Source organism: Lithobates pipiens, unplaced genomic scaffold, assembly GCF_037356315.1.
Source record: "Lithobates pipiens isolate NorthernLeopardFrog02 unplaced genomic scaffold, aLitPip1_a1.2 Scaffold_3, whole genome shotgun sequence".
Taxonomy (NCBI): domain Eukaryota; kingdom Metazoa; phylum Chordata; class Amphibia; order Anura; family Ranidae; genus Lithobates; species Lithobates pipiens.
This window is the reverse complement of record NW_027507790.1, coordinates 140,671,381-140,696,226: the sequence shown is the minus strand read 5'-3', so window position 1 is coordinate 140,696,226 and position 24,846 is coordinate 140,671,381. Positions and strand designations below refer to the sequence as shown.

Here is a 24,846-nt window from a genome sequence, read left to right as displayed (position 1 = left end):
AAACAATAGCAATGTGGGGAGCAAACAAATGCTGACCCTACGCGTTTTCGACCTCTAAGTCATCAACAGGGGCATGATGCCCCTGTTGATGACTTAGAGGTCGAAACGCGTAGGGCGAGCACTTGTTTGCTCCCCACATTGCTATTGTTTTTATTTTTATGTATCACGTGATTTTATATTTTAAGTTCTGTCTATCAGAATTTTTTCAATAAACCATCATTGGTTATATTTCACCATGCGAGGCGTTTTTTATGCTTTGTCCCTTTTATGGTGAACCCTCACGAGACTTCTGGCACCAAGCTCTACAGTAGTTTATGGTACGGAAACCCTACTCATCTTCCCCATCTGGATACCGCAAGGAACCCTGAGAGGAAAATAACATCTGGTCGGTGCACTGGGGTGAGTGGCTGGAGCCCCCCCATAAGCTTGGAAGACCCACTACTATACGGTGGATGTGTCCAACCCATCTGGTAAGAGCATCTACTTTCTCTACTTGCCTATAACCCATTTTCAAGAGCCTTTGAAGTCTGAGAACGTGACAAGATATTTAACCTTGAATGCCATCTGAGGACTTTTAACTAAGCTCTAGATGCACCAGAGTGAATAATTTTGGGACTGTTCTTAAATATTTCATGGACTTTCCATTCACTTGTTTGTCAGATATGTACACTTTTTTTCACCTATTTAAATAGGTGCCTTTAAGCGCAGCACTAATTTATATATGATATGTGAACTTGGTTGGTTTGTGTGCTAGCAGCTGGGCTGTGTTCCTCACAGAAATTTTGTAGTTTCACTATTCTTCTTCACTTTTTTCACTTTTGAAATAGCGCAGTGTTTTTTCTTTTTTGTTCTGTTATTTAATATAATATCAGTCTCTGCCCTCAAGGAGCCCTCTAAGGTCCCTAACTCACATTCGCATGTGCACATAGTAGGGATAATTTAGATAGGAGACGGTTAACCTACCAGTGTGTGTTTGGAGTGTTGGAAGAAACTGGAGTACCGGGAGCAAACCCACGCAGGCACAGGGAGAACATGCAAACTCCATGCAATTAGTGCCTTCATTGGGATTTAAACCAATGGCCCTAGTGCTGCTAGACAGAAGCCCTAACCACTTAGAAACTGTTGCCTCCTTCAGCATCTCAGGTGTGCATGATAACCTTCAGGAGGTGGGAAGGCACAGGGCAACCTTTGGCACAATAGGGATGTGCCAACAATAAATTGTTTGTCCATGACAGAATTGTTTTGGAGGCTTTTGCATGTACCGTATTTATCCGCATATAACGCACACTTTTTTCCCGCTAAAATCAGGGATGAAATCGGGAGTGCGTGTTATACGCCGGTCCCCCCGCTGTTGCTACCCGTTTCTGCGTTCTCTGCGGCTTCCGGGTATTTTCAGCCTCACTCGGCCGCTCTCGGCTGTCTTCGGCCGTTCTCGGCTATTTTCGGCCGTTCTCGGTGGCTTTCGGAAAGCCGAAAGCCGCCGAGAACGGGTGAGTGTGGCCAAAAATAGCCGAGAACGGCTGAGTTTGGCTAAAAATACCCAGAAGCCCCCGAGAACTACCGAGCGCTGCAAATGTGCAAATGACACTGATAAGGCTGCATTGATGGGCATTTAAATGTAAGTACTTGGGGTACGTGTTATACACCGATAAATACAGTATGTGCAGACATATCCAGATGTTTGTACTTTCTACTTTAAACACCCCCCCCCCCTTCTTTAAAGAGTGCCATAAGATATAACCACAATCATGCCACTGATATAGGATTAAACTTTTCTGTGGCAAAATCCGAAAATCTGCATCATAAACTGTGCCCTCATAAATCCTTGCGTACACACAGCTTTTAAAAAACGACATCTTGCAGTACCTTTTGGTTACATTGGGAGTAAATATAGTGAACCTTTTGAAGATTGTTTTCCTCTGCATGCCGACATTCCTAGCCTTGTGGGTTTTCATACCTAGTAATCGTTTCTGTATATGTCCGTGGACAGAGTCTGTACTGAAATTAGTTATTTCTTTAACATATCAATTGTTAACAGCAATGCTTCTCACCCTCTTCAGGATAAGTGTTGGTTCAGGAGATAGAGATGGATCATTTTGATGGCCACACGTTGCTCTTTTTCTTTTTTTTTTCCCCATCCCTAACAGCTGCAATTTGTATTTCTGTAATTATTTTGACCTGCATTTTTTTTTATTGATTTTAGCAAAACCAATTTAACTATTGAATAAGGAAAGTTGATGTGCTTATGGGTAACATTTTTGCTTGTGTAAAATACACCATCTTATAGCCCTTTTCCCCACTGGCCACTAAAGCCAATGTATTGCAAATGAAACCAGTTCTAGGATCCTTACTAGGCACAAAAGAACTAATTTGAACATGACCTAAGGTGTTTTTCAAAAATGTGTAGATGGGAAGGTCAGTCTTAATTGTCAGAGCTTCCCATAAGCTGATTAACCAAAAGCCTTCTGCTTATTGAAGAACATACTGTATGTGGATCTGTTTGATAAGTAACTGTCTGGGAATTTTTATTTCATTGAAGAATTCTAGTTCACACCAGAACATCACGAACAGGCAAAAAGTTCTCGCAAACATGCAAACCCTATTAAAGTCTATAGGACATGAACATGAAAAATCGAAAGTTCTAATTTTGAAGGCTTATATGCCCTTTATTGCCATAAAAAGCGCATGGGGACCCCGATACTGCACCAGGGCACATGTATCAATGCAAAAAATACGTTTTTAAAACAATTGTTTTTTTTCAGGAGCAATGACTTTAATAATGCTTAAAGTGAAACAATAAAAACGAAATATTTCTTTAACCACTTCAATACAGGGCACTTAAACACCTTCCTGCCCAGACCAATTTTGAGCTTTCAGCGCTGTCGCACTTTGAATGACAATTGCGCGGTCATGCTACACTGTACCCAAATGAAATTTTTATCATTTTTTTCCCACAAATAGAGCTTTCTTTTGGTGGTATTTGATCACCTCTGCGGTTTTTATTTTTTGTGCTACAAATAAAAAAATACCGAAAATTTTGAAAAAAAAAATGTTTTTTTTTGTTTCAGTTTCAAAACTTTGTAAATACGTACGTTTTCTCCTTCACGGATGGGCACTGATGGGGCTATACTGATGGGCACTGATAAGGCGGCACTGATGGGCACCAATGAAGTGGCACTGATGAGGTGGCATTGATGGACACTGATAGGCGACACTGATAGGCGACACTGATAGGCGACACTGATGGGCGACACTGATGGGCGACACTGATGGGCGACACGGATGGACACTGATAGGTGGCACAAATTGGCACTGATAGCTGGCACAGATGGGCATGGGTAGGCGGCACAGATGGGCATGGGTAGGCGGCACAGATGGGCATGGGTAGGCGGCACAGATGGGCATGGGTGGGCACTGATAGGCGGCACAGGTGGGCACTGATAGGCGGCACAGGTGGGCACTGATAGGCGGCACAGGTGGGCACTCATTAGCGGCACAGGTGGGCACTCATTAGCAACACAGGTGTTATACTGTACTAATGGATGCCAATCAGTGCCAAACAATAATGCATGCCAATCAGTGATGCCCATTGTGGGCACTGATTGCCATCCATTATGGGCACTGATTGGCATCCATTGTGCCTGACTGGCATCCCTGGTGGTCTAGGGAGGATTACCTCTGCTGGGCATCCCTGGTGGTCTGGTGGTGTCCCTGGTGGTCCAGTGTGGGCATCCTCGGGGGGGGCTGTGCTGATAATCGATCAGCACAGACCCCCCCTGTCAGAGGAGCAGCCGATCGGCTCTCCTCTACTCGCGTCTGACAGACGCGAGTGAGGAAAAGCCGATCACCGGCTCTTCCCATTTACACTGTGATCAGCCGTGATTGGACACGGCTGATCACGTGGTAAAGAGTCTCCGTCGGAGACTCTTTACCGAGATCGTAGTTGCCGGGTGTCAGACTGACACCCCGCAACAACGATCGCCGCGATGCGCGCCCCCGGGGGCGCGCAGCGGCTCATAGTCCTGATCACGTCATATGACGTCCGGTTAGGATTATGAAACCACTTTGCCGCCGTCTATTTGTAATAGGGCGGGCGGCAAGTGGTTAAATATCGTGTCTGGGGGAGTCCCCTTAGTCTACATGTAAAGTGGTGCATCTGTATGATGTGTAGAACAGTGCCACAGCAATAATGATATTTCTAAAGAAAAAAATGTTTAAACTTGCTCCTGGCTGTATGTATTGCCAGATCCCGGCAATATAGATTAAAAATCAAGGGAAAAAAATGCATAGGGTCGCCCCCACCCAGTCCATAGCCCTCGGGTCTGGTATGGATATTAAGGGGAACTCCACGCCAAAGTTTAAAAACAATTGTCGTGTCCCTCCCCCAAATCCATACCAGACCCCTATCCGAGCATTCAGCCTGGAGGTCAGGATGGGGGGGGGGAGCGAGTGCCCCCTTCCCCTACTGAACCATACCACATGCCCTCAACATTGGGTGGGTGCTTTGGGGTCCCCCCAAAGCACCTTGTCCCCATGTTGATGGGGACAAGAGCCTCTTCCCGAAAACCCTGGCCATTGATTGTCGGGGTCTGCGGGCAGGGGGCTAATCGGAATCTGGAAGCCCCTTTAACAAAGGCCCCCCAGATGCTGCCCCCCTCCATATGAATGTATAGCGAGTACATTATACCCCTACCTATTCACCAAAATAAAGTGTCAATGTACAGTTATCAATCGCGCTGCCCGACGGACCCGAAAAATAGAAGAAAAAAAACCCCAAAAAACTCCACCTCCATGGGAGGCTTTCCGGTGACTGCGGTCTTTTTCGATTTGACCGCTCTTATATAGGCAAGGGCAGGGCAACCTGCTGATGTGACTGGATGACCCTGTCCCTTCTGACATCACACGATGTCAGAAGGGGTGGGGTCAGTCAGTTACGTCACCGGGTGGCCCCCGCCTTGCTTATATAACAGCTGTCAAAGCCAAGAGACAACAATTGTCGGGAGGCCTCCCATCAAGGCAGAGATTTTTATTTTTTTTATTATTTTTTTTCAGGTCCGTCAGGCGGTGGCACTGAAGATGGATGGGCATCGTGGGACACTTTTTTTTATCTTTATTTTTTTATATATAACCACTTCAATACAGGGCACTTATTTACTCTTCCTGCCCAGACCAATTTTCAGCTTTCAGTGCTCTCGCATTTTGAATGTCAATTACTCAGTCAGCAACACTGTAGCTAAACAAAATTTTTATTATATTTTTTCAAACAAATAGAGCTTTCTTTTGGTGGTATTTAATCAACACTGGGTTTTTTATTTTCTGCGAAATAAGTGAAAAAAAGAGTAAAAATTTTGAAAAAAACCCACTTTAAGTTTGTGATAAAATTTTGTAAATAAGCAATTTTTGTTCATAAATTTGGGCCAAAAATTATACAGCTACATATATTTGGTAAAAATAACCCAAACAAACCTCGTCCCCGATCATCGCTCTGTTCCCCCCAGGGCTAGGCACGAGGACAGTGCATGTGACTATGACTTGGACACTTATCTGGGAAGGGCTGTGGCCCGTTCTGCGGGCCCCCCTGGGATGTTCCTGCGGATGTCATATGACTATATTCCAGTATGGAAATGGTTAATAAAGGAATTGTCAAAAACTGTCTGCTGTGGTTTTTACTTTTTAACACTTTTATTTTTATTTTTTTGGGTGAATGGGTAGGGGAACAATGTACCCACTACCCATTCACATGGGGTAGGGGCAGGAGCTGGGGATCCCCTTGTTAAAGGAGGCTTCCAGATTCCGTCAACCAATGGCCAGGGTTGTCTGGAAGAGGCTCTTGTCCCCATCAACATGGGGACAGAGTGCTTTGCACTCCAAAGCACCCTCTGCATGTTGAGGGCAAGCAGCCTGGTATGGTTCAGGAAGGGGGGTGCTCACTTGTTCCCCCCTTTCCTGGTCGGCTAGGCCCCTTGCTCGGTTAAGGGTCTGATATGGATTTGGGGGGGGGGGGGGCGCGTCACGTCAATTATTTTATTTTTTTACATTTTGGCTTGGAGTTCCCCTTAAAATCTATGCCAGACTCAAAGGGCCTGGTATGGATTTTGGGGGGGTTCCCACGTCATTTTTTTCTTCTGTCATAGGGTTCCCCTTAACCACTTTAATACACTGTATTATATACTCTGCACTGCACTATATACCCTGCACTGTATTATATATACTAAACTGACTGTGCTGATGGAACTATATACTCTCCACTGTGTGTATAATAAATATATATGTATTACACTGACTGCACTATATAACCTGAACTGTATGTGTGTGTGTGTATGTATGTGTGTGTGTGTATATATGTATATGTATATATATATATATATATATATATAAAATACACTGACTGGCTACACACTACACTACCTGCCTAGTCTCCATTCATTCACTATATATGGCTGCTGTGTAAGCAGCACCCTTATATAGTACAAGGCAACCTCACAGTGCATAATGGGGCGCACGGCGACAGTCGAATTTGTCGTAAACACCCCATATGTTAGTTTGTGCAACGCAAACGAGCAGCTGATGTTCGAGTCGAGCTTACATTTGACTCAAACATCCAGACCATCCCTACTTTTGATATTGTGGGATTTAAGCTGAGAACCCAAACAGGATTTTGTGCTCCTCATTTTAAACCTGTCTGTGGCATACCATAACTCACTATGACAGCAACCACACAATGGATGATTACAGAAACGTTTCTCTAGTAATGATATCCCCTCTGATTCCATTATCAATCTCGCCATTCAAGCCATATATAAAATTTCTTCTACGTTTTGCCTTATGGAGTTGTAACAGACTGTGCTGCCTTACTAAACATGTTCAGACTGCCATCGTAGTCTCTGATCTGCAGTCACCATGGTGCTGCACATACGATCAGCTATGACACCAGCCATTTGATGGCTTGACAGTTCGGTTGAGAGCAACACAGGCATGCTAGTAACTGTAACGTCATCATTCAAGGCATGCCTTGAATGTAACTGTTTTAGGAAACTGTTAAATAAGTGGGTTTAGATCCACTTTAATGCTTTGCTTTACTAACTGTCAGATGTGAACATGTTTAGTGACAGTTAAGAGACACTGAACTACTGTTCTGAATACTGGAAAAGATAAAAAAAGGAGGAAAAGTGCAATCATGTTCTAAAGACCAGAGATAAACAGCCACTAAAAAGTCTGGCAAAAGAAAATTGGGTTTTATTTTTAATTTGTGACATCTGGGAAAGTTCATAAAGCTGCAAAAAGAACGGGAGTGGAAAACCTTGTAAGAAGATCTGAACAAATTAATGGGGTGGGCAACTACATGGCAAATGAGGTTCAATGTAGAAAAATGTCAAAAAATGCATTTGGGTGGCAAAAATATGAATGCAATCTATACACTGGGGGGAGAACCTCTGGGGGAATCTAGGATGGAAAGTGACCTAGGGGTCCTAGTAGATGATAGGCTCAGCAATGGCATGCAATGCCAAGCTGCTGCTAGCAAAGCAAACAGAATGTTGTCATTCCTTAAAGGGATTAACTCCAGCTATAAAGCGGTAATTCTCCTGCTCTACAAGACTCTGGTCCGGCCGCACCTGGAGTATGCTGTCCAGTTCTGGGCACCGGTCCTCAGGAAGGAAGTTCTGGGAATGGAGCGAGTACAAAGAAGGGCAACAAAGCTAATAAAGGGTCTGGAGAATTAGTTATGAGGAAAGGTTGGGAGCACTGAACTTATTCTCTCATGAGAAGAGATGCTTGAGAAGGGATATGATTTCAATTTACAAATACCGTACTGGTGACCCCACAATAGGGATACAACTTTTCAGTGGAAGGGAGTTTAATCAGATTCGTGGCCACTCATTAAAATTAGAAGAAAAGAGGTTCAACCTTAACCACTTCCCACCCGGCCACTGCATATAAACGGCCAGGTGGGAGCTCTCTACTCCTGACAGGACGTTAGTGAACGTCATGTCAAAGAAGCAGGATCGCGCGGGCGCGCTCCCGCGCAGCTGCGCGATCCCGGTGCGCGCGTGTCCCCCGCACACGCCGCATCTCGGATCGGCAGGAGAGCAATGTCATTTGCCCTCCTGATCCGCACGATGGCTGTGTCTAATCACAGCCATCGTAAGGTAAACAAAGGGGGATGGGCGGCAGATAACCGGTGATCGCGCCGCCACGTGCCCGCGCAGCGGCGCGATCCCGATCTGCCTGAGACCCCCGGAGACCGGAGAGAAAAATACAACAGGAGGGCCATGTGATTGGCCCTCCTGATCACATGACGACTGTGTCCAATCACAGTCGTCATGTAATGTAAATAGAGAGCAGTTGTAACTGCTCTCATCTCTTCCTCTCCTCACACAGAACCTGTCAGTGAGGAGAGGAAGAGAAATCTTTGCTTCAGCCGGGAAGATCAGTGAGTTTTCTAGCTGTTTGTCTGCTGTTTACCCACTGATCTCCCAGCTAGTGTCCCCCAAAAACACAGTGTCCCCAAAAACACAGTGTCCCCAAAAACAGTGTCCCCAAAAACACAGTGTCCCCAAAAACACACAGTGTCCCCAAAAACACAGTGTCCCCAAAAACACCTGGCACATCGGCCCGCCATCTGACACATCAGCCACCCGCCATCACCAGGCGCATCTGCCCCGCCATCACCAGGCGCATCTGCCCCGCCATCACCAGGCGCATCTGACCCGCCATCACCAGGCGCATCTGCCCCGCCATCACCGGGCGCATCTGCCCGCCATCACCGGGCGCATCTGCCCGCCATCACCGGGCGCATCTGCCCCGCCATCACCGGGCGCATCTGCCCCGCCATCACCGGGCGCATCTGCCCCGCCATCACCGGGCGCATCTGCCCCGCCATCACCGGGCGCATCTGACGCCCGCCATCACCGGGCGCATCTGACGCCCGCCATCACCGGGCGCATCTGACGCCCGCCATCACCGGGCGCATCTGACGCCCGCCATCACCGGGCGCATCTGACGCCCGCCATCACCGGGCCCATCTGACGCCCGCCATCACCGGGCCCATCTGACGCCCGCCATCACCGGGCCCATCTGACGCCCGCCATCACCGGGCCCATCTGACGCCCGCCATCACCGGGCCCATCTGACGCCCGCCATCACCGGGCCCATCTGACGCCCGCCATCACCGGGCCCATCTGACGCCCGCCATCACCGGGCCCATCTGACGCCCGCCATCACCGGGCCCATCTGACGCCCGCCATCACCGGGCCCATCTGACGCCCGCCATCACCGGGCCCATCTGACGCCCGCCATCACCGGGCCCATCTGACGCCCGCCATCACCGGGCCCATCTGACGCCCGCCATCATCGGGCCCATCTGACGCCCGCCATCATCGGGCCCATCTGACGCCCGCCATCATCGGGCCCATCTGACGCCCGCCATCATCGGGCCCATCTGACGCCCGCCATCATCGGGCCCATCTGACGCCCGCCATCATCGGGCCCATCTGACGCCCGCCATCATCGGGCCCATCTGACGCCCGCCATCATCGGGCCCATCTGACGCCCGCCATCATCGGGCCCATCTGACGCCCGCCATCATCGGGCCCATCTGACGCCCGCCATCATCGGGCCCATCTGACGCCCGCCATCATCGGGCTCATCTGACGCCCGCCATCATCGGGCCCATCTGACGCCCGCCATCATCAGGTCCATCTGACGCCCGCCATCTGACATCTTCCGCCCGCCATCTGACAGTCAACATGACTAAAAGGTCGTACAGCGCAGAGGAGGCTTTCCAGATGCTCCAGAGTATGTCGGACGAGAGTAGCGGGGAACTCTCTCCGTCAGACTCGGATAGCGATTATGAGCCAGTGGAAAGCAGTGGCTCCGAGATGGAAACCGAGGAAGATAGAATCCTAACAAGGAGAAACAGGAGAAATGAGCAGGCGCAGACATCAAACAGCAGCGCACCACTCCAGGATGATATGCAGGCATCCACCAGCAGCGCAGCACTCCGGGATAGGCAGGCATCCACCAGCAGTTCTGCAACCTTCCTTGAAGATAGGCCAGATACTAGCAACGGAGCATCCCATCAACGAGGCAGTGCCCATACTAGCCTTCCAGATGTTCTGCTGTATCCAACATGGCTGCCCGATACGTCAGTAGAACCTGTTATTCCCCTTTTTACATCCCAGCCAGGCCCTCAGATACAGACGGAAAATGTAACCCCACTTTATTATTTTCATTTATTTTTTACCAATGATCTCCTAACTGACATTGTGGAGCAATGTAATCTATATGCCAGCCAACATATAGCCAACAATCCCAGTTCCTCCTATGCCCGTCCTTTTTTTTGGAAACCCCTCACCGTGGAAGAATTTAAAATTTTCCTTGGCCTAACCCTCAACATGGGGCTAACAAAAAAAAATGAAGTCCATTCCTACTGGTCTACCCAACCTATCCACCACATGCCGGTCTATTCATCAATTATGTCCAGAAACCTTTATGAGATGATCATGAGATTTTTACATTTCAATAACAATGCCCAATGCCTCCCTCAAAATCATCCCAGTTATGATAAATTATTCAAAATTCGGCCCCTAATCAATTTTTTTTCCGCCAGTTTCAAACAGATGTTTACCCCTGATAAAAATATTTGTGTGGATGAATCCCTATTACACTTCACTGGGCGACTTGGAATACAACAATACATGCCCAGTAAAAGAGCCAGACGTGGGGTAAAATTTTATAAGGCGTGTGACAGGGCCACGGGTTACACATATGACTTCATAATTTATGAGGGAAAAGACAGACAGCTAAACCCCCCTGGATGCCCTACCTAAATGGGAACAAGTGGCAAAATTGTCTGGCAGCTGATCCAACCATTGCTTGGGAAAGGTTACCACCTATATGTAGACAATTTCTACACAAGTCTCCCACTTTTCCGCCATCTATACCTAAAGCAGACTGTGGCCTGTGGGACAGCACGGACCAACCGCAAAGGTTTCCCACAGGTGTTGGTCACCAAGAAATTAAAACAGGGTGAAATGGCCAGTATGCGGACTGACGAGGTACTAGCGGTGAAGTGGAGAGATAAAAAAAGAGATGTCTACATCCTTTCCACAATACACAATGACACCTTGGTGGAACTGCAAAGAAGAAAAGGCCCCATCCAGAAGCCAAAATGTATCCACGAGTATAACTTATACATGGGGGGGGTGGATATGAATGACCAGATGATGCAGCCCTACTTGGCCACCAGGAGATCACTGTTTTGGTACAAGAAAGTCGCCGTTTATTTGATGCAATTGGCCATGTTCAATTCTTATATTATTTTTTCTAAGAGCACCCAAAGTTCCCTGACCTATCTAAGATTCCAAGAAGATGTCATCACAGCCCTTGTCTATCCCCATGGCCAACCCACTCAACTAATTCGCTCTGATGCAGTAGCCAGACTCCATGAAAGGCACTTTCCCGACATCCTCCCTCCTACCCAAACAGGTCGCAAACCCCAAAAAAGATGCCGTGTGTGTACAAGTAGAGGAATTCGCCGTGACACCCGATACTACTGTCCAGACTGTCCCTCCCAGCCAGGCCTCTGCATTGGAACTTGCTATCGAAGCTATCATACTTCAGTAAACTATTAGTAAAGTGAAGATGATTTCTTTCCAGTATCCACTTTCTGCCATTTCTGTGTATGACCCGGACTGTTAAATGACTATGCCTCTGCCAAACATATTTCTGCCTTCAACGTGAATTGACCTCGGCCTGTTAAATGACCATGCTTTTTGCCTGCCTCCTGAACTGATCATTTGCCCTGCCACTGTACAGCACAGGGGTCTCACATGTGAGGGGCTCCAGAAAAAGTTTTCCGAGTGGAGAAAACCTTTTTCTCCAGGTTTTTCGTTTTCTCGGATTAGGGTCTGGAGACTCGGAGGCTTCGTAGAGATTTGGGTGGGAAGAAGCCTCTACCCCTGTCCTCGGGTCTTACCTGACCAAGGCCCAATGTACAAAGTGCCGCCTGCTGCCATCTGAACTGGCCCTGCCTTTGCCTGCCACCTAAACTGGCCATGCCTGTGCCTGCCACCTGAACTGGACATGCCTATGCTTGAACTGCCTGCTAAACCTTGGACTGTACTGAACCATGTTCATAATTTTCCATATCTGTCTGCTGCCTGGACAATTCCTGGACATTTCCTTTGGCTGTCTAGAAAATGCTTTGACTGCTCTGGAACGGTGTCCCTGTCTGCTAAAACCACAGGTGAGCCTTTTTTTTACCCTTTGCTCAGCAGAATGTATTTTGGTGTGTAATTCTTGGTGTGTACATGCTATATGTTAGAAGCCTGAAGGTGGTACTTGTATGTTGGGCTTCTGTATGCGGCCAGGCTGTGGAAAAGTCTGACACATGGGGTATCGCCATACTCAGGACGAGTAGCAGAATGTATTTTGGGGTGTCATTTTGGCTATGTACATGTTATGTGTTAGAAAGATCTTCTAAATTGACAACTTTGTGAAAAAAAAATAGGTTTTTATTTTCTTTCCACATTTTCCAAAAACTTGTGGAAAGAAATTATATGTTCAAAAGACTCATTATGCCTCATAGAATATACATTAGGTTGTTTTCTTTCCAAAATGGGGTCACTTTGTGGGTAATTCCATTGTCCTGGTGCTCCAGGGCCTTCAAAAATGTAATAGGTACTCAGGAAATGAAATGTGTAATTTATGCCTTTAGAACGCCTGATGGTGCTATATGGATGTTGGGCCTCTGTATGTTGCTAGGCTGTGGAAAAGTCTGACACATGGGGTATCGCCATACTCAGGACGAGTAGCAGAATGAATTTTGGGGTGTCATTTTGGCTATGTACATGTTATGTGTTAGAAAGATCTTCTAAATTGACAACTTTGTGAAAAAAAAATAGGTTTTCATTTTCTTTCCACGTTTTCCAAAAACTTGTGGAAAGAAATTATATGTTCAAAAGACTCATTATGCCTCACAGAATATACATTGGGTTGTTTTCTTTCCAAAATGGGGTCACTTTGTGGGTAATTCCATTGTCCTGGTGCTCCAGGGCCTTCAAAAATGTAATAGGTACTCAGGAAATGAAATGTGATTCATGTGTTGAAATGTGTTAATTTATGCCTTTAGAACGCCTGATGGTGCTACATGGATGTTGGGCCTCTGTATGTGGCCAGGCTGTGGAAAAGTCTGACACATGGGGTATCTCCATACTCAGGACGAATAGCAGAATGTATTTTGGGGTGTAATTGCAATTATGCCTGCACCATGTGTGAGAAATAACTTGTAAATATGATAATTTCGTGAAAAAAAAAATGTATATATATATTTCTTAATTTTCCAAAGCATTGTGGGGAAAAAATTGCAACTTCAAAAAATTCACTACGCCTCTTACCAATTACCGCAGACTGTCTTCTTTCCAAAAAGGGGTCATTTCGGGGGTTATTGTACTGTCCTGACATTTTAGGGCCTCAAGAACTGAGATAGGCCCCTTTCACACATGCGGACAGTGTGTCCGTATTTCATCCATCCGTTTGCGGATGAAATACGGACATACATGCATCCTTATGGGATAGCGGGTGTCTGCGGATAAACATCCGCAGACACCCGCTATTGTCCGCCTCCGCTACTGTCCGATTCTGCAGACGGAGGAAAATCCTATTTTTCTATCCGTCTGCAGAGCGGATCGGATGTACACGGACAGACGGTCCGTGCTCATCCGATCCCCATAGAGCAGAGCGGAGAGCTGACAGGGGGGTCCCTGCACAGTGTGCGGAGGCCACCCTGTCCGCCGCCGGCTCAGCGGGGACAACGGAGCGATCCCCGCTGAGCGAGCGGATCATCACGGGGCGGATCATTACTGATCCGCCCTGTGTGAAAGGGGCCATAGGCCATCAGTGCATTAGGATTGATACATTTTCAATTATGCATAGCATGGCTTGTAGGCTCTATAACTTTCACACAAACCAATGATCATACACTTATCAGGATTTTTTTTACCAAAGACATGTAGTAGAATACATTTTGGCCTAAATTTTCGCCAAAATTAGATTTTTTTGGTTTCTTTTAAAAGAGAAAGTAGAAAATTTTGTTTTTTTTTCAAAAAAATCGCTCTTTTTTCGCTTATATTACAAAAAATTATAAATGAAGTGGTGAATAAATACCACCAAAAGAAAGCTCTATTTGTGTGAACAAAATGATAAAAAATTCATTTGGTTACAGTGTAGCATGACTGAGTAATTGTCATTCAAAGTAAGAGAGCACTGAAAGCTGAAAATTGGTCTGGGAAGGAAGGGGGTTTAAGTGTCCTGTATTGAGGTGGTTAAACTACGTAGAGGGTTCTTTACTGTAAGTGCGGCAAGAATGTGGAATTCCCTTCCACAGATGGTGGTTTCAGCAGGGGGGGGCATCGATTATCTTCAAGAAACTATTAGATAAGCACCTGAACAACCGCAACATACAGGGATATACAATGTAATACTGACATATAATCACACACTTAGGTTGGACTTGTGTGTTTTTTTTTAACCTCTCCTACTATATAACTATGTAACATTTACCTATAATTTTATGGAAAGATAAAGACTTCTGATTGGCTACAAGGGGTTTCAACTCCTTTGTTCTCTCTTCCAGTTTTTTGTAATCATCATTCTGTCCATAAGCGATTTTTAAATAGAAAATAGTGTTTGTACATTACACTGTATGGTTTAGGAAAGAAAACACAAATAATGGTGATCTCATCTTGGTTCATGGAAATGTGCCAAGTGCTCTACCCGCTAATACAAAAACTGTAGCATTGTAGGTAAATGGCAGCTACGTAGTAATGGCATGTTAGCCAATATCTGATCTAATTATAGCTTTGATTAAAAGAGGGCGTGGGTTGTAAGTAGAAGCCTGGAAATCGTTCCAGGCAGATAAATGAATTAGAGATGTATATCAGAAGAGAGATTATTTGTGCTTGCTGGTGTCCTGTGCCAAGAGCCTCAGTTGGATTCTCGCAGTTTTTTCTCAGTACCAATATCTATACGCTACACTCCATCTTTCATATATTTTGCATTTGCTTCCAGTCTCAAGTCCCACATTGTTCAGTAATATTATAAATGTGTACCGCTATTGCTGTGTTGACTTAACTTTGATAAACAATACTTAATGTGTTCTTGTTTTTACAGGGATTGTGGTGCTGGGACCTGTACAGATAAATCTAGTATCATGTATGCATGGGCTAGGAATGCCCCCCCAACCAAGCTTCCAAAAGGTATATCACTGAGTCTTTTGTATGTAATTGCTATCAATATTGTGATGTTTCAGTATGAAAAGATACATTATTTTTATTTATTTTTTACTATTGATCCAAAATGAGTATACCTTTTCTCTGCAAAGGTAAAGCATAATGGGCTACTATGCATCGCAACCTTCTGCCTTTACAACCCCTTTTAAGAACATGGACAGTAAAGTGGATCCCTCTAGAGGGGCACTCTGCTTTTCACAATTTGTTGTCTGGCATCCTAGGGCTTGGTTAAAGAGATGTAGTATGTAAACCGGCCGTGAAGATATTCAGGGCCGTCTTTAAGGCAGGGCAAAAGGGGCAGCTGCCCTGGGCCCTGTCATTGTTGTGGGACCCAAAGCAGCTGCCTCATACTTGCCAACAATCCCAATATCTCATTGTGGAATTCTGCCCAACTCTGCCCTATTGTTGTGTCACCTGCAGACCCTGTGTTTACATGTAAATAACCGGCATTTATATGTAAATAGCTGCGGCCGGCTGTATTGATATGTAAATAAAGGCGGCATTCATATGTAGATCATGCCCCCCTGCAGTGAGGAGATGATGTGCTTTAACCTCTAGCAACCAGTGAGCGGTAATACTGTAAAGTAATCTCTAGCAACCGATTAAGAAGCAGAAATCATTTGCTGTAACTTCTAGCAACTAATCAGTGAGCCGTAGTGTACTGTAACCTCTAGCAACCAGCCAGTAAGCAGTATATGCTGTAACCACTGGCAATGAATCTTAATGGCTGCCTGATCTGATACATTAAACTGATTTTAAGTCTAGCTGATATATATTTTATGTCTCAGAGCAAGAAAATTTTTGCCCAGGGTCCAATCAATATTAAAGACAGCCCTGAAGATATTCAATGAATAGGGTATGATGAGCAGATGTTAACCCCTTTCAGCAGTTACAGTGCTGATGCAGACAAAATGACTGTACACAAAACCATGTACACTGGGCTAAGTCTGTGATGACAACTCTGCAATTATAAGCTTTTACCTATGTTTTTCATCTCCGTGTGCTTTCAAAGCTGTTGATACCCTTGAATATGGAAAATGAGCTAATGTTTTCTTGAAGTACAGTTATCCTTTAAATGCAGTGCAAAACATTTAAGTGTATGCTTGCTACTCTTAAAGTGATTTTAAAGATAAAAAACATGTAATACTTCTCTGATCTATGTAAAGTGGTTTTGCACAGAGCAGCCCTGATCCTCCCTGATTATCCTCTTCTTGGGTCCCCCGTAGGCACGCTCTGCTCCTTGCCCCTGCCGAGTGCCCACCATAGCAAGTCGCTTGCTATAGGGGCACTCATGCAGGCTCACTCTTAAACAGCCCTCTGTGTTCATTGACACACAAAGCACAGCTCCAATCTGTGATGGACAGCCTCTGGGTCCAGCGGGGAAAAAGAGAGACCCAAAAGAGCTGCTGCTCTCAGGCACGTTGCCAGATCGTGATCGGACTCGAGTAAGTATAAGCAGGAGCTGGGGCGTTTGCATGGATATCCCTATTGCAATCCCAGGAGGCAACTTGAGCAAGGACACAGCTGCCTGAATACTTGAACCCAGAGGCAGATGAGCTCCCTCGAATATCACAAAAAAGGATGGGACCTGGATCCACAGGGCACAAGACTATTTGAATCCAGCATAAAGGTCAGGAGGATTAAACAAATCCTAAAAATGAGGAAGGTGGGGACTGTGTAGTTTCTATTTACCTTTATGCAATGTGTAAATGTAAAATGTACCATTAAATTGGATGTAAACCCGATTTTTTTTTTTTTTTTTTTTTTTCTTAAGGCTTGCACCTTGTACAGTATAGGACAGTGATGGTGAACCTTGGCACCCCCTAGATGTTTTGGAACTACATTTCCCATGATGCTCAACTACACTGCAGATTGCCTCAGCATCATGGGAAATGTAGTTCCAAAACATCTGGGGTGCCAAGGTTTGCCATCACTGGTATAGGATTTCATGTCATCTGTGCCCAATCTTGCCACAAAGAGTTAATCCAGCTCTGAGCAGTCCTCTTATATTTTTTTCAGTGAGATAAAAAACAGACAGGGAAATAGGAGTCTGTTTCTCCCCCTTGCTGTGACAGGTGATTTACATATCTCATACACTAGCCTGAGAGAGACATTCTGTGTACTTCACATCCCCTCCTCTTTTCTTCTCCAGCTCTCCTAGGATTGGCTGCTCCACACCTCAGCATGATTGGGCATGCTGAAGTCATGTGGTGACTTTTTGGGGGTTTTGACTGGATGTTAGTGATCATAGCAGAAGTTCAGTCTAAGAAATACATAGGAGAAAATGCTTGTTGACAAGGGGAGTGTAGAGTTGAGCTGGGAATCCACTGACATCACAACTCCACCCACGAGCTCCGGACAACAGACCCATCCACAGAATCTGCAGTTTTTTGGGTCTCATAATAGACAGAGGGGAGACATTTGACAGGTAAAAATACATGCAGGAAGCATGTATAAGCTTATAGATAACCACTATGGCAGTAGTTTAGAAAGTATGAGAGTGGGTTTACATCCACTTTAATGCGATACCTGTGCTTAAACTATACAGGGCAGACTGGCAGTAGAAGGTCAAAGTCGTCACTTCTTCAAGGTGTCGCACTTTAGCTTATTAAAATGTCCTACTTCTTGTGCTTTACTAGCCCCTGAACATGCGTGGGTGAGCTCATTATGCAAAGAACATTCCTGCTCCAAGTCGGAGCATGTGCAGACCCTCAGGCATTATTTACTTATTAACAGTATTGTATTTTAATTTTTACAGCTCATATTTGATCATTTTAGTTTTGGTAATTTTGTAGTCTTAAGTTTAAAAAGGCACCCACAATAAAACAAATGCTAAGGTATGTGTTGAAAAATGTAATTAGAAAAAAAGTTTAAGATGCTTTATGGGAATAACCATAACAATGTTTTGCAAAACTGATAAATGATGTTGTGATTCTGTTACAACACCTTGCTAATTAGGTGGTACAACAATAGGTATGTTCCAACTAGACATTTTGATGTGATGCCCGATTCTTCTGTACAGTGTATAAAAGCATATAAATATACATTGTAACACAATTAGAACTTGAACAGTATCCATCCATATCATTCGGCTTAATGCTATGAAGAGACACAAATGTGTGCCATACAGTTTATTGTTCTGGGCTTTTTTTCCTTTCACTGTGACTGCCTGTAAAATGTACATAAATTGTTATTTTTACACTGGAAATTAAAAGGCAGCCAAGTTATGTACTTTGCTGCCAACTGAGCTTGTAATTGTAAATGGATTAAATGGCTTTAAATGGCTTTAAAGCAAGATTGAAACCACTGTTTAGAGTTCATCACTTGGTGGAAGCTTACAGAGTTTTTTGGCTTTTATTTTCTTGCATTAGCACAACAGTGACTTAATGATTGCATCAAATTCAACCAAAATGATTTAAATAAAGTAATATGGAGTAGTAGAAAATAATTCTAACATACCTTAACATGAACCTGTACCCAGATGATGCACATGAAATATTAACTTTTTCGAAAGAAGTCAAAACCATTTACAACAAGCTCTTATTCACCTCTGTACCCGTAAGCATTGTGAAAGAGTTAATCTTCAAAGTTCATAACTGAGGCACAGAAATTACATCTTTTGTTTTCCCACTTTGTCTATGGCAGCAGAAACTTTGAAGCTTGTCAGTCTTCTAATGTAAATAAATACCAGGTGCTTGTAAGAGCCTAGAAGCTGAAACAAAGTTCAGGCCCCATTGACACCTGAGCATTTTGTAACGAAAAATACTCCCACGGTTTTCAGTTGTGCCCATTCACACCTCAGGGTAGTAGTGCTGAAGCTTTCAGCTCAAAATGTACACAAACTTCTTAAGCTACAATTTGCGTGCGCCAATAATTTTTTTTGTCCCCATAGACTTCAAAGAAAACACCTGAAAAATTTAAAAAATTTTCATATTGCATTTTTTCCCCTAGTAACTAGCTTTCTAGTGGCTAAAAAAAAGAATAACAACTTTTTTTTAGATATTTGACTAAAAATAATAATAAAAAAACCCAAAAGGTGCTCAACTCAAGCGACCATACAACCTCTGAGACAGACCTGTTCCACATGTGTGCATGAGACCTTCCTGCTTGTTAAAAATATGTAAAAACCTTAATGCATGTTTCTGCAGAAAGAAAAAAATCCTCACATGCAGTGGAGTTGCCCCCACAGTACAAGGGATTACATTTTTGTTTATGTCTAGGGTACTGGTTTTACTTACTTGATTCTAGCTTGCTGGAAGCCAGTGCTATCCTCTTCTCCAGTACGCTTTGACAGTGGCCTTTTCCTTGGCATCATGTCTAAGGAAAGTCTATGGGCTCTGCATTGTATTGATGACTTCAGAAGACCTCATACATTTGGAACCTAGGGAATAAGAGGCTGAGGGGACCAGTCTGCCTGCACAGAGAGGAGCCTATAGGAAGGTCAGGTAAGTAAAACCGCTTTTTCCAATATTCTAGACCAGTAGTCACCAAACCACGGCCCTTTACTTGCTTGTTTTTATCAGGCCCTTGGGGTATTACCCCCCACCACCATCAGCAACAGTAGGGTACAGTCCCTGCCTTTCACACCAACAGTGGGGCACCATTCCTCCCACTAACACCAATGATGGGGCACCATTCCTTCCATTGATACCAATGATTGTGCACTATTCCTCCCACTGACACCAATGATTGGGCACCATTCATCCCATTGATACCAATGATGGTGCACTATTCCTCCCACTGACACCAATGATTGGGCACCATTCCTCCCATTGATACCAATGAGGGTGCACTATTCCTCCCACTGAAACCAATGATTGAGATACTATTCTTCACATTTACACCAATGACAGGACACCATTCCTTCCACTAACACCAGTGATGGGTCACAATTCCTCCCATTGACACCAATGATGGGGCACTATTACTCCACCTAGTACCAATGATGCATTGGCATTGTTTACTCCGGCTGACACCAGGACCTTTTCTTCTCCCACTGGCCAGTCTGGCCCCCCCTAAAGTTTGAATGACAGTAAATCGGTCCTTTGTTTTATAAGCTTTGGAGACACCTGTCCTATAGCTAAAGGAGTATTTAACCCTTGCAGTGTGGGGGCAGCCCCATTGCAAAGGAGGATTTTTATTTTCCTTGGAGTTCAACTTTAATATCAATAGTCTGCGCACAGGTGCACTATTAAAGTTTTACTAAACCCACAACAGTAAAATCAGTCTGTGTATGCAGTAAAGCATGCTTGTTATACTCACTGTGAAACCTAAGGGGGTTAATCCTCTGCATTGTGTAAAAGGGCTGTTTGATCCTGTATGCACAGATCCTCCCCTTCTTGCATTGTCCCCAAAACATCTTCGGATAAGAGTTAGTTAGTGGAGTCAGTCTGCACATGCTCAGTTTGGTGTGTATTGCTAGAGTGTTTTTTTTTTTTTCTTAGGAGTGTGTATGTGATCAGCACATTGCCAACAGTCAGTGTCCAGACAGAGGATCAGGGGTCATGTATCCTTATGATGTAAATGAAAAAATGAAAACTCCTCCTATAAGCTTTAAACAGATACACATTTAAGTCACAAGACTGCTATATACTGCTGATGAGAAAAGGTATTTGCCAGTTTATAGTTACGGAAATTATTGCATTTCCATACTCCGTGTACTGTGGGAGACCAGATATAGTGAATGCAGGGTCCTGGGTTTAGTAACACTTTAACCACTTAACCACTTTCAGACCGGACCATTTTGCTGGTAAATGACCAGAGGTCTTTTTACAATTTGGCACTGCGCTGCTTTAACTGGTAATTGCGCGGTCATGCAATGTTGTACCCAAACAAAATTTGCGTCCTTTTCTTCCCACAAATAGAGCTTTCTTTTGATGGTATTTGATTGCCTCTGCGATTTTTATTTTTTGCGATATAAACGTAAAAAGACCGCAAATTTTGAAAAAAATGATATTTTCTACTTTTTGTTATTAGAAAAATCCAATAAACTCAATTTTAGTCATACATTTAGGCCAAAATGTATTCAGCCACATGTCTTTGGTAAAAAAAAAAGTCAATAATTGTATATTTATTGGTTTGCGCAAAAGTTGTCACATCTACAAACTAAGGTACGTTTTCTGGAATTTACGCAGCTTTTAGTTTACGACTGCCTATCTCATTTCTTGAGGTGCTAAAATGGCAGGGCAGTACAAAACCCCCCCAAATGACCCCATTTTGGAAAGTAGACCCCCTAAGGAAATTGATAAGTGGCATGTTGAGCCCATTGAATATTTTATTTTTTTGCCTCAAGCGATTGAATAATGACAAAAAAAAAAAATTTTTGTTTTTTTTACACAAAGTTGTCACTAAATGATATATTGCTCACGCATGCCATGGGCATATGTGAAATGACACCCCAAAATAAATTCTGCTGCTTCTCCTGAGTACGGGGATACCACATATGTGGGACTTTTTGGGAGCCTAGCCGCGTACGGGGCCCCGAAAACCAAGCACCGCCTTCAGGCTTTCTAAGGGCGTTACAGTTTTGAAGGCCATAAAATGCCAAGATGGCACAAACCCCCCCCAAATGACCCCATTTTGGAAAGTAGACACCCCTAAATTTAGGGGTACACTAGTGAGACTAGGTAATAAATGGCGGGTGCCCTGAAACTATAAAAAAATAACTAACCAACCAGCGTCACCTGTAACAGTTATATGGTGATCACTGGTGAAAGGGTTAACTAGGGGGCAATCAGGGGGCTTTATGCGGTAGTATATGGGGGTCCCTGGCGCTATAAAAAGCTGCGGCGAACCTAAATACCTACCTGCCTAACTAGCGTCACCTGTGACACTAATACAGCGATCAGAAAAACGATCGCTTATTAGGCTGGGTTCACACTGGAGTGATGCGGGAACGCCACGAATCCGCGGCGGGTTCCCGCATCGCATGCCTCCCGGCGGCAGTTCACACTGCCCTATGCGAACTGCTGGGAGTGTCAGTGAAATGTTAATGACACCCCCAGATCAGTTCGCATATCGCAGTGCGATCTGCAAACTCGGATCGCATGGTGTGAACACCCATGCGATCCGATTCTGCTGCGGACCAAAAAAAGGGTCCCGTGCGAATTTGCGGCGGGTGCGGCGAATGGCTGAACTCGAATCGCACAGAGATCGGATGTGATTTGCACTGCAGTGCGGTGCGAATCACATTCGTTCTCATAAACCGCTGCAATGTGAACCCAGCCTTAGTGACACTGGCGACGGGGGGTGATCACGGGGTTAAACCTTTATTGGGGGGGTTAGGGGGGTACATTAGAACTAAAGGGGGCTAACCCTAACTGCCCTAACAGTTATTACAGTCACAAATGACACCAATGCAAAAAAAAATAAATGACATTGGTGTCACTGTGACTGGGGGGCAGGGGTAATTGGGGGGGGTGATCGGGGGGGTGTGAGTGTGCCTGGCATGTTCTACTGTGTAGTGTCGTGTTGGTGCAACTCACCGATCCTCTCTCCTCGGTGTCGGAACGAAAAATACCGACACGGAGGAGAGATTACATCACTTCCTCTCCTGTGTTTACATTACAGGAGAGGAAGTGATGTCACGAAGACTTTCTATTCGTCGGGAGCGATCGCGAGGGGGTGGCCATGAATGAATGGCCGTCCCCTCGTCCGGGATCGCTCCCGAATGAATACCGACCGCCGCGGGCACCGGGCGGGGGCCCGATCGGGCCCCCGACCCGCGGGAAGGCAGGGACGTACATGTACGCCCATATGCCTGCCCGTGCCATTCTGTCGACGTACATCGTCGTGCGCGCGGTCGGGAAGTGGTTAAAGACCGGCTCATGCCGATATGCGTCATCCGAATGGCACAGCTGGGCAAAGTAAAGTACCTGTACGCCGCTTTGAATTTCCCGCCATGCATGCGCCTGCAGCAAGCTCCGTGACCGTGCCCACGAGACAGGCAGACTCAATGTCCACAGGGTGCCTTCAATCGTGTCACGGAGCTGAAGAATGGGGAGATGCCAGTGTAAATGCAGCATCTCCCCGTTCTGCCTAGTGAGAGAACACTGATCGTCTGCTCCCTCTCATCGAGAGCAGAGATCAGTGTTAGCCCATCCCCCAGACAGTTATAATCACTCCCCTAGGACACACCTAACCCCTTCTGTGCCCCCTAGTGGTTAACCCCTCACTGGCAGTGACATTTAAGTAAAAAAATATTGCTTTTTTTTTTTCAAAATTGACGCTTTATTTTTCTTTTATAGCGCAAAAAATAAAAACCGCAGAGGTGATCAAATACCACCAAAAGAAAGCTCTATTTGTGGGAACAAAAGGACGTCACTTTTGTTTGGAAGCCACGTCGCATGACCGCCAATTTTCAGTTATAGTGCCAAATCACAAAAACTGGCCTGGTCATTTGGCAGCCAAATGGTCCGGGGCTGAAGTGGTTAAATGTGTGCAGTTACTTTGGGTTTTGTGAACTATATGGTGTAAAAAAAATATATATATATTTTCAAAAGTAGCTGCTGCCTTTGTCTTCTTCGGTCGGCTAATCACTGTTGGTGGACAAATAGTGTAGCGCTAATGAAATTAAGTAGAATTATCAAGAAATGTATCAAAAAACACAATATGGATGTTTAAATAAATAAATGTCTGAAAACTGTGCGTATCATACTAGACCCAATATATATAATGAGTCCAGTTAAAGTGAAACAACTCCAATGGATGTTAGAAAAACGTCCATAAAGACAAAAAAGTGAACAGAGGAAACTGCCTCCTATTCAGTGACACCCAACCGGAACAGAGAAACAAGTTGTCTGTAGTCACTCTAAGGCAGAGCCTTCATAGATGAGAAGATGGACACTCTTACTGACTGAGATGGACGCACGTGTCATACGACAGTGGGCCAGTAAGGCTTCAGATCCTAGGTCAGTGATGGCGAACCTTGGCACCCCAGATGTTTTGGAACTAAGTTTCCCATGATGCTTACCTACACTGCAGAGTGCATGAGCATCATGGGAAATGTAGTTCCAAAACATCTGGGGTGCCAAGGTTCGCCATCACTGTCCTAGGTGATCCGGATCAGGTGCTGTGTATGTACGATGTACAGATGGTTCAGATGCAGGGTTTCTGATTCCCAGTCTGCAATCTCCACGGCTACTATACACTTGGAATATGTGTGCCAAAAGATAAGTCCTCATAGGCTCCAAAATGGGAAAAAATATGGAAGAAAAAAAGAGGGCTCCAGATGGTGCAGGTCAAACTAATAGGTTTATTAAATTATGTCATACAAACATTTTTTTTTTTTTTTTAAGTGATCACAAATAGAAAATATAAAAGCTATGTGGGGTGCAGTAAATGCTCTCCCTATGTGTTTTTCGACTCTAGGGGTCTTCAACTGGGGCATACTGTGTCCCCTCACATTGATAGTCCTTAAATAAACTTTCCAAATGCCAGAGACCGCCCCAGAAGGGGCGGGGCCGGAAATGGACAGCGGAACATGCCCTCCAAGCCTCAATTTCACTCAGGCCATGGATGGAATGCTAATGTTGGTTCCTTGACGGTAGGGGCCGAT

General features: G+C 44.9%; 1 protein-coding gene across 4 annotated transcripts in view; it reads left to right on the top strand.

Annotated features, from left to right (window-relative positions):
• PAM (peptidylglycine alpha-amidating monooxygenase) overlaps positions 1-24,846 on the top strand; it is a 299,102-nt gene that overhangs the window by 128,956 nt on the left and 145,300 nt on the right. For all 4 annotated transcript variants that reach the window (XM_077462333.1, XM_077462332.1, XM_077462330.1 and 1 more), the window contains exon 6: positions 15,172-15,257. In XM_077462333.1, coding sequence (XP_077318459.1) covers positions 15,172-15,257 — 86 coding nt within the window. The remainder of the gene's footprint in view (positions 1-15,171; positions 15,258-24,846) is intronic.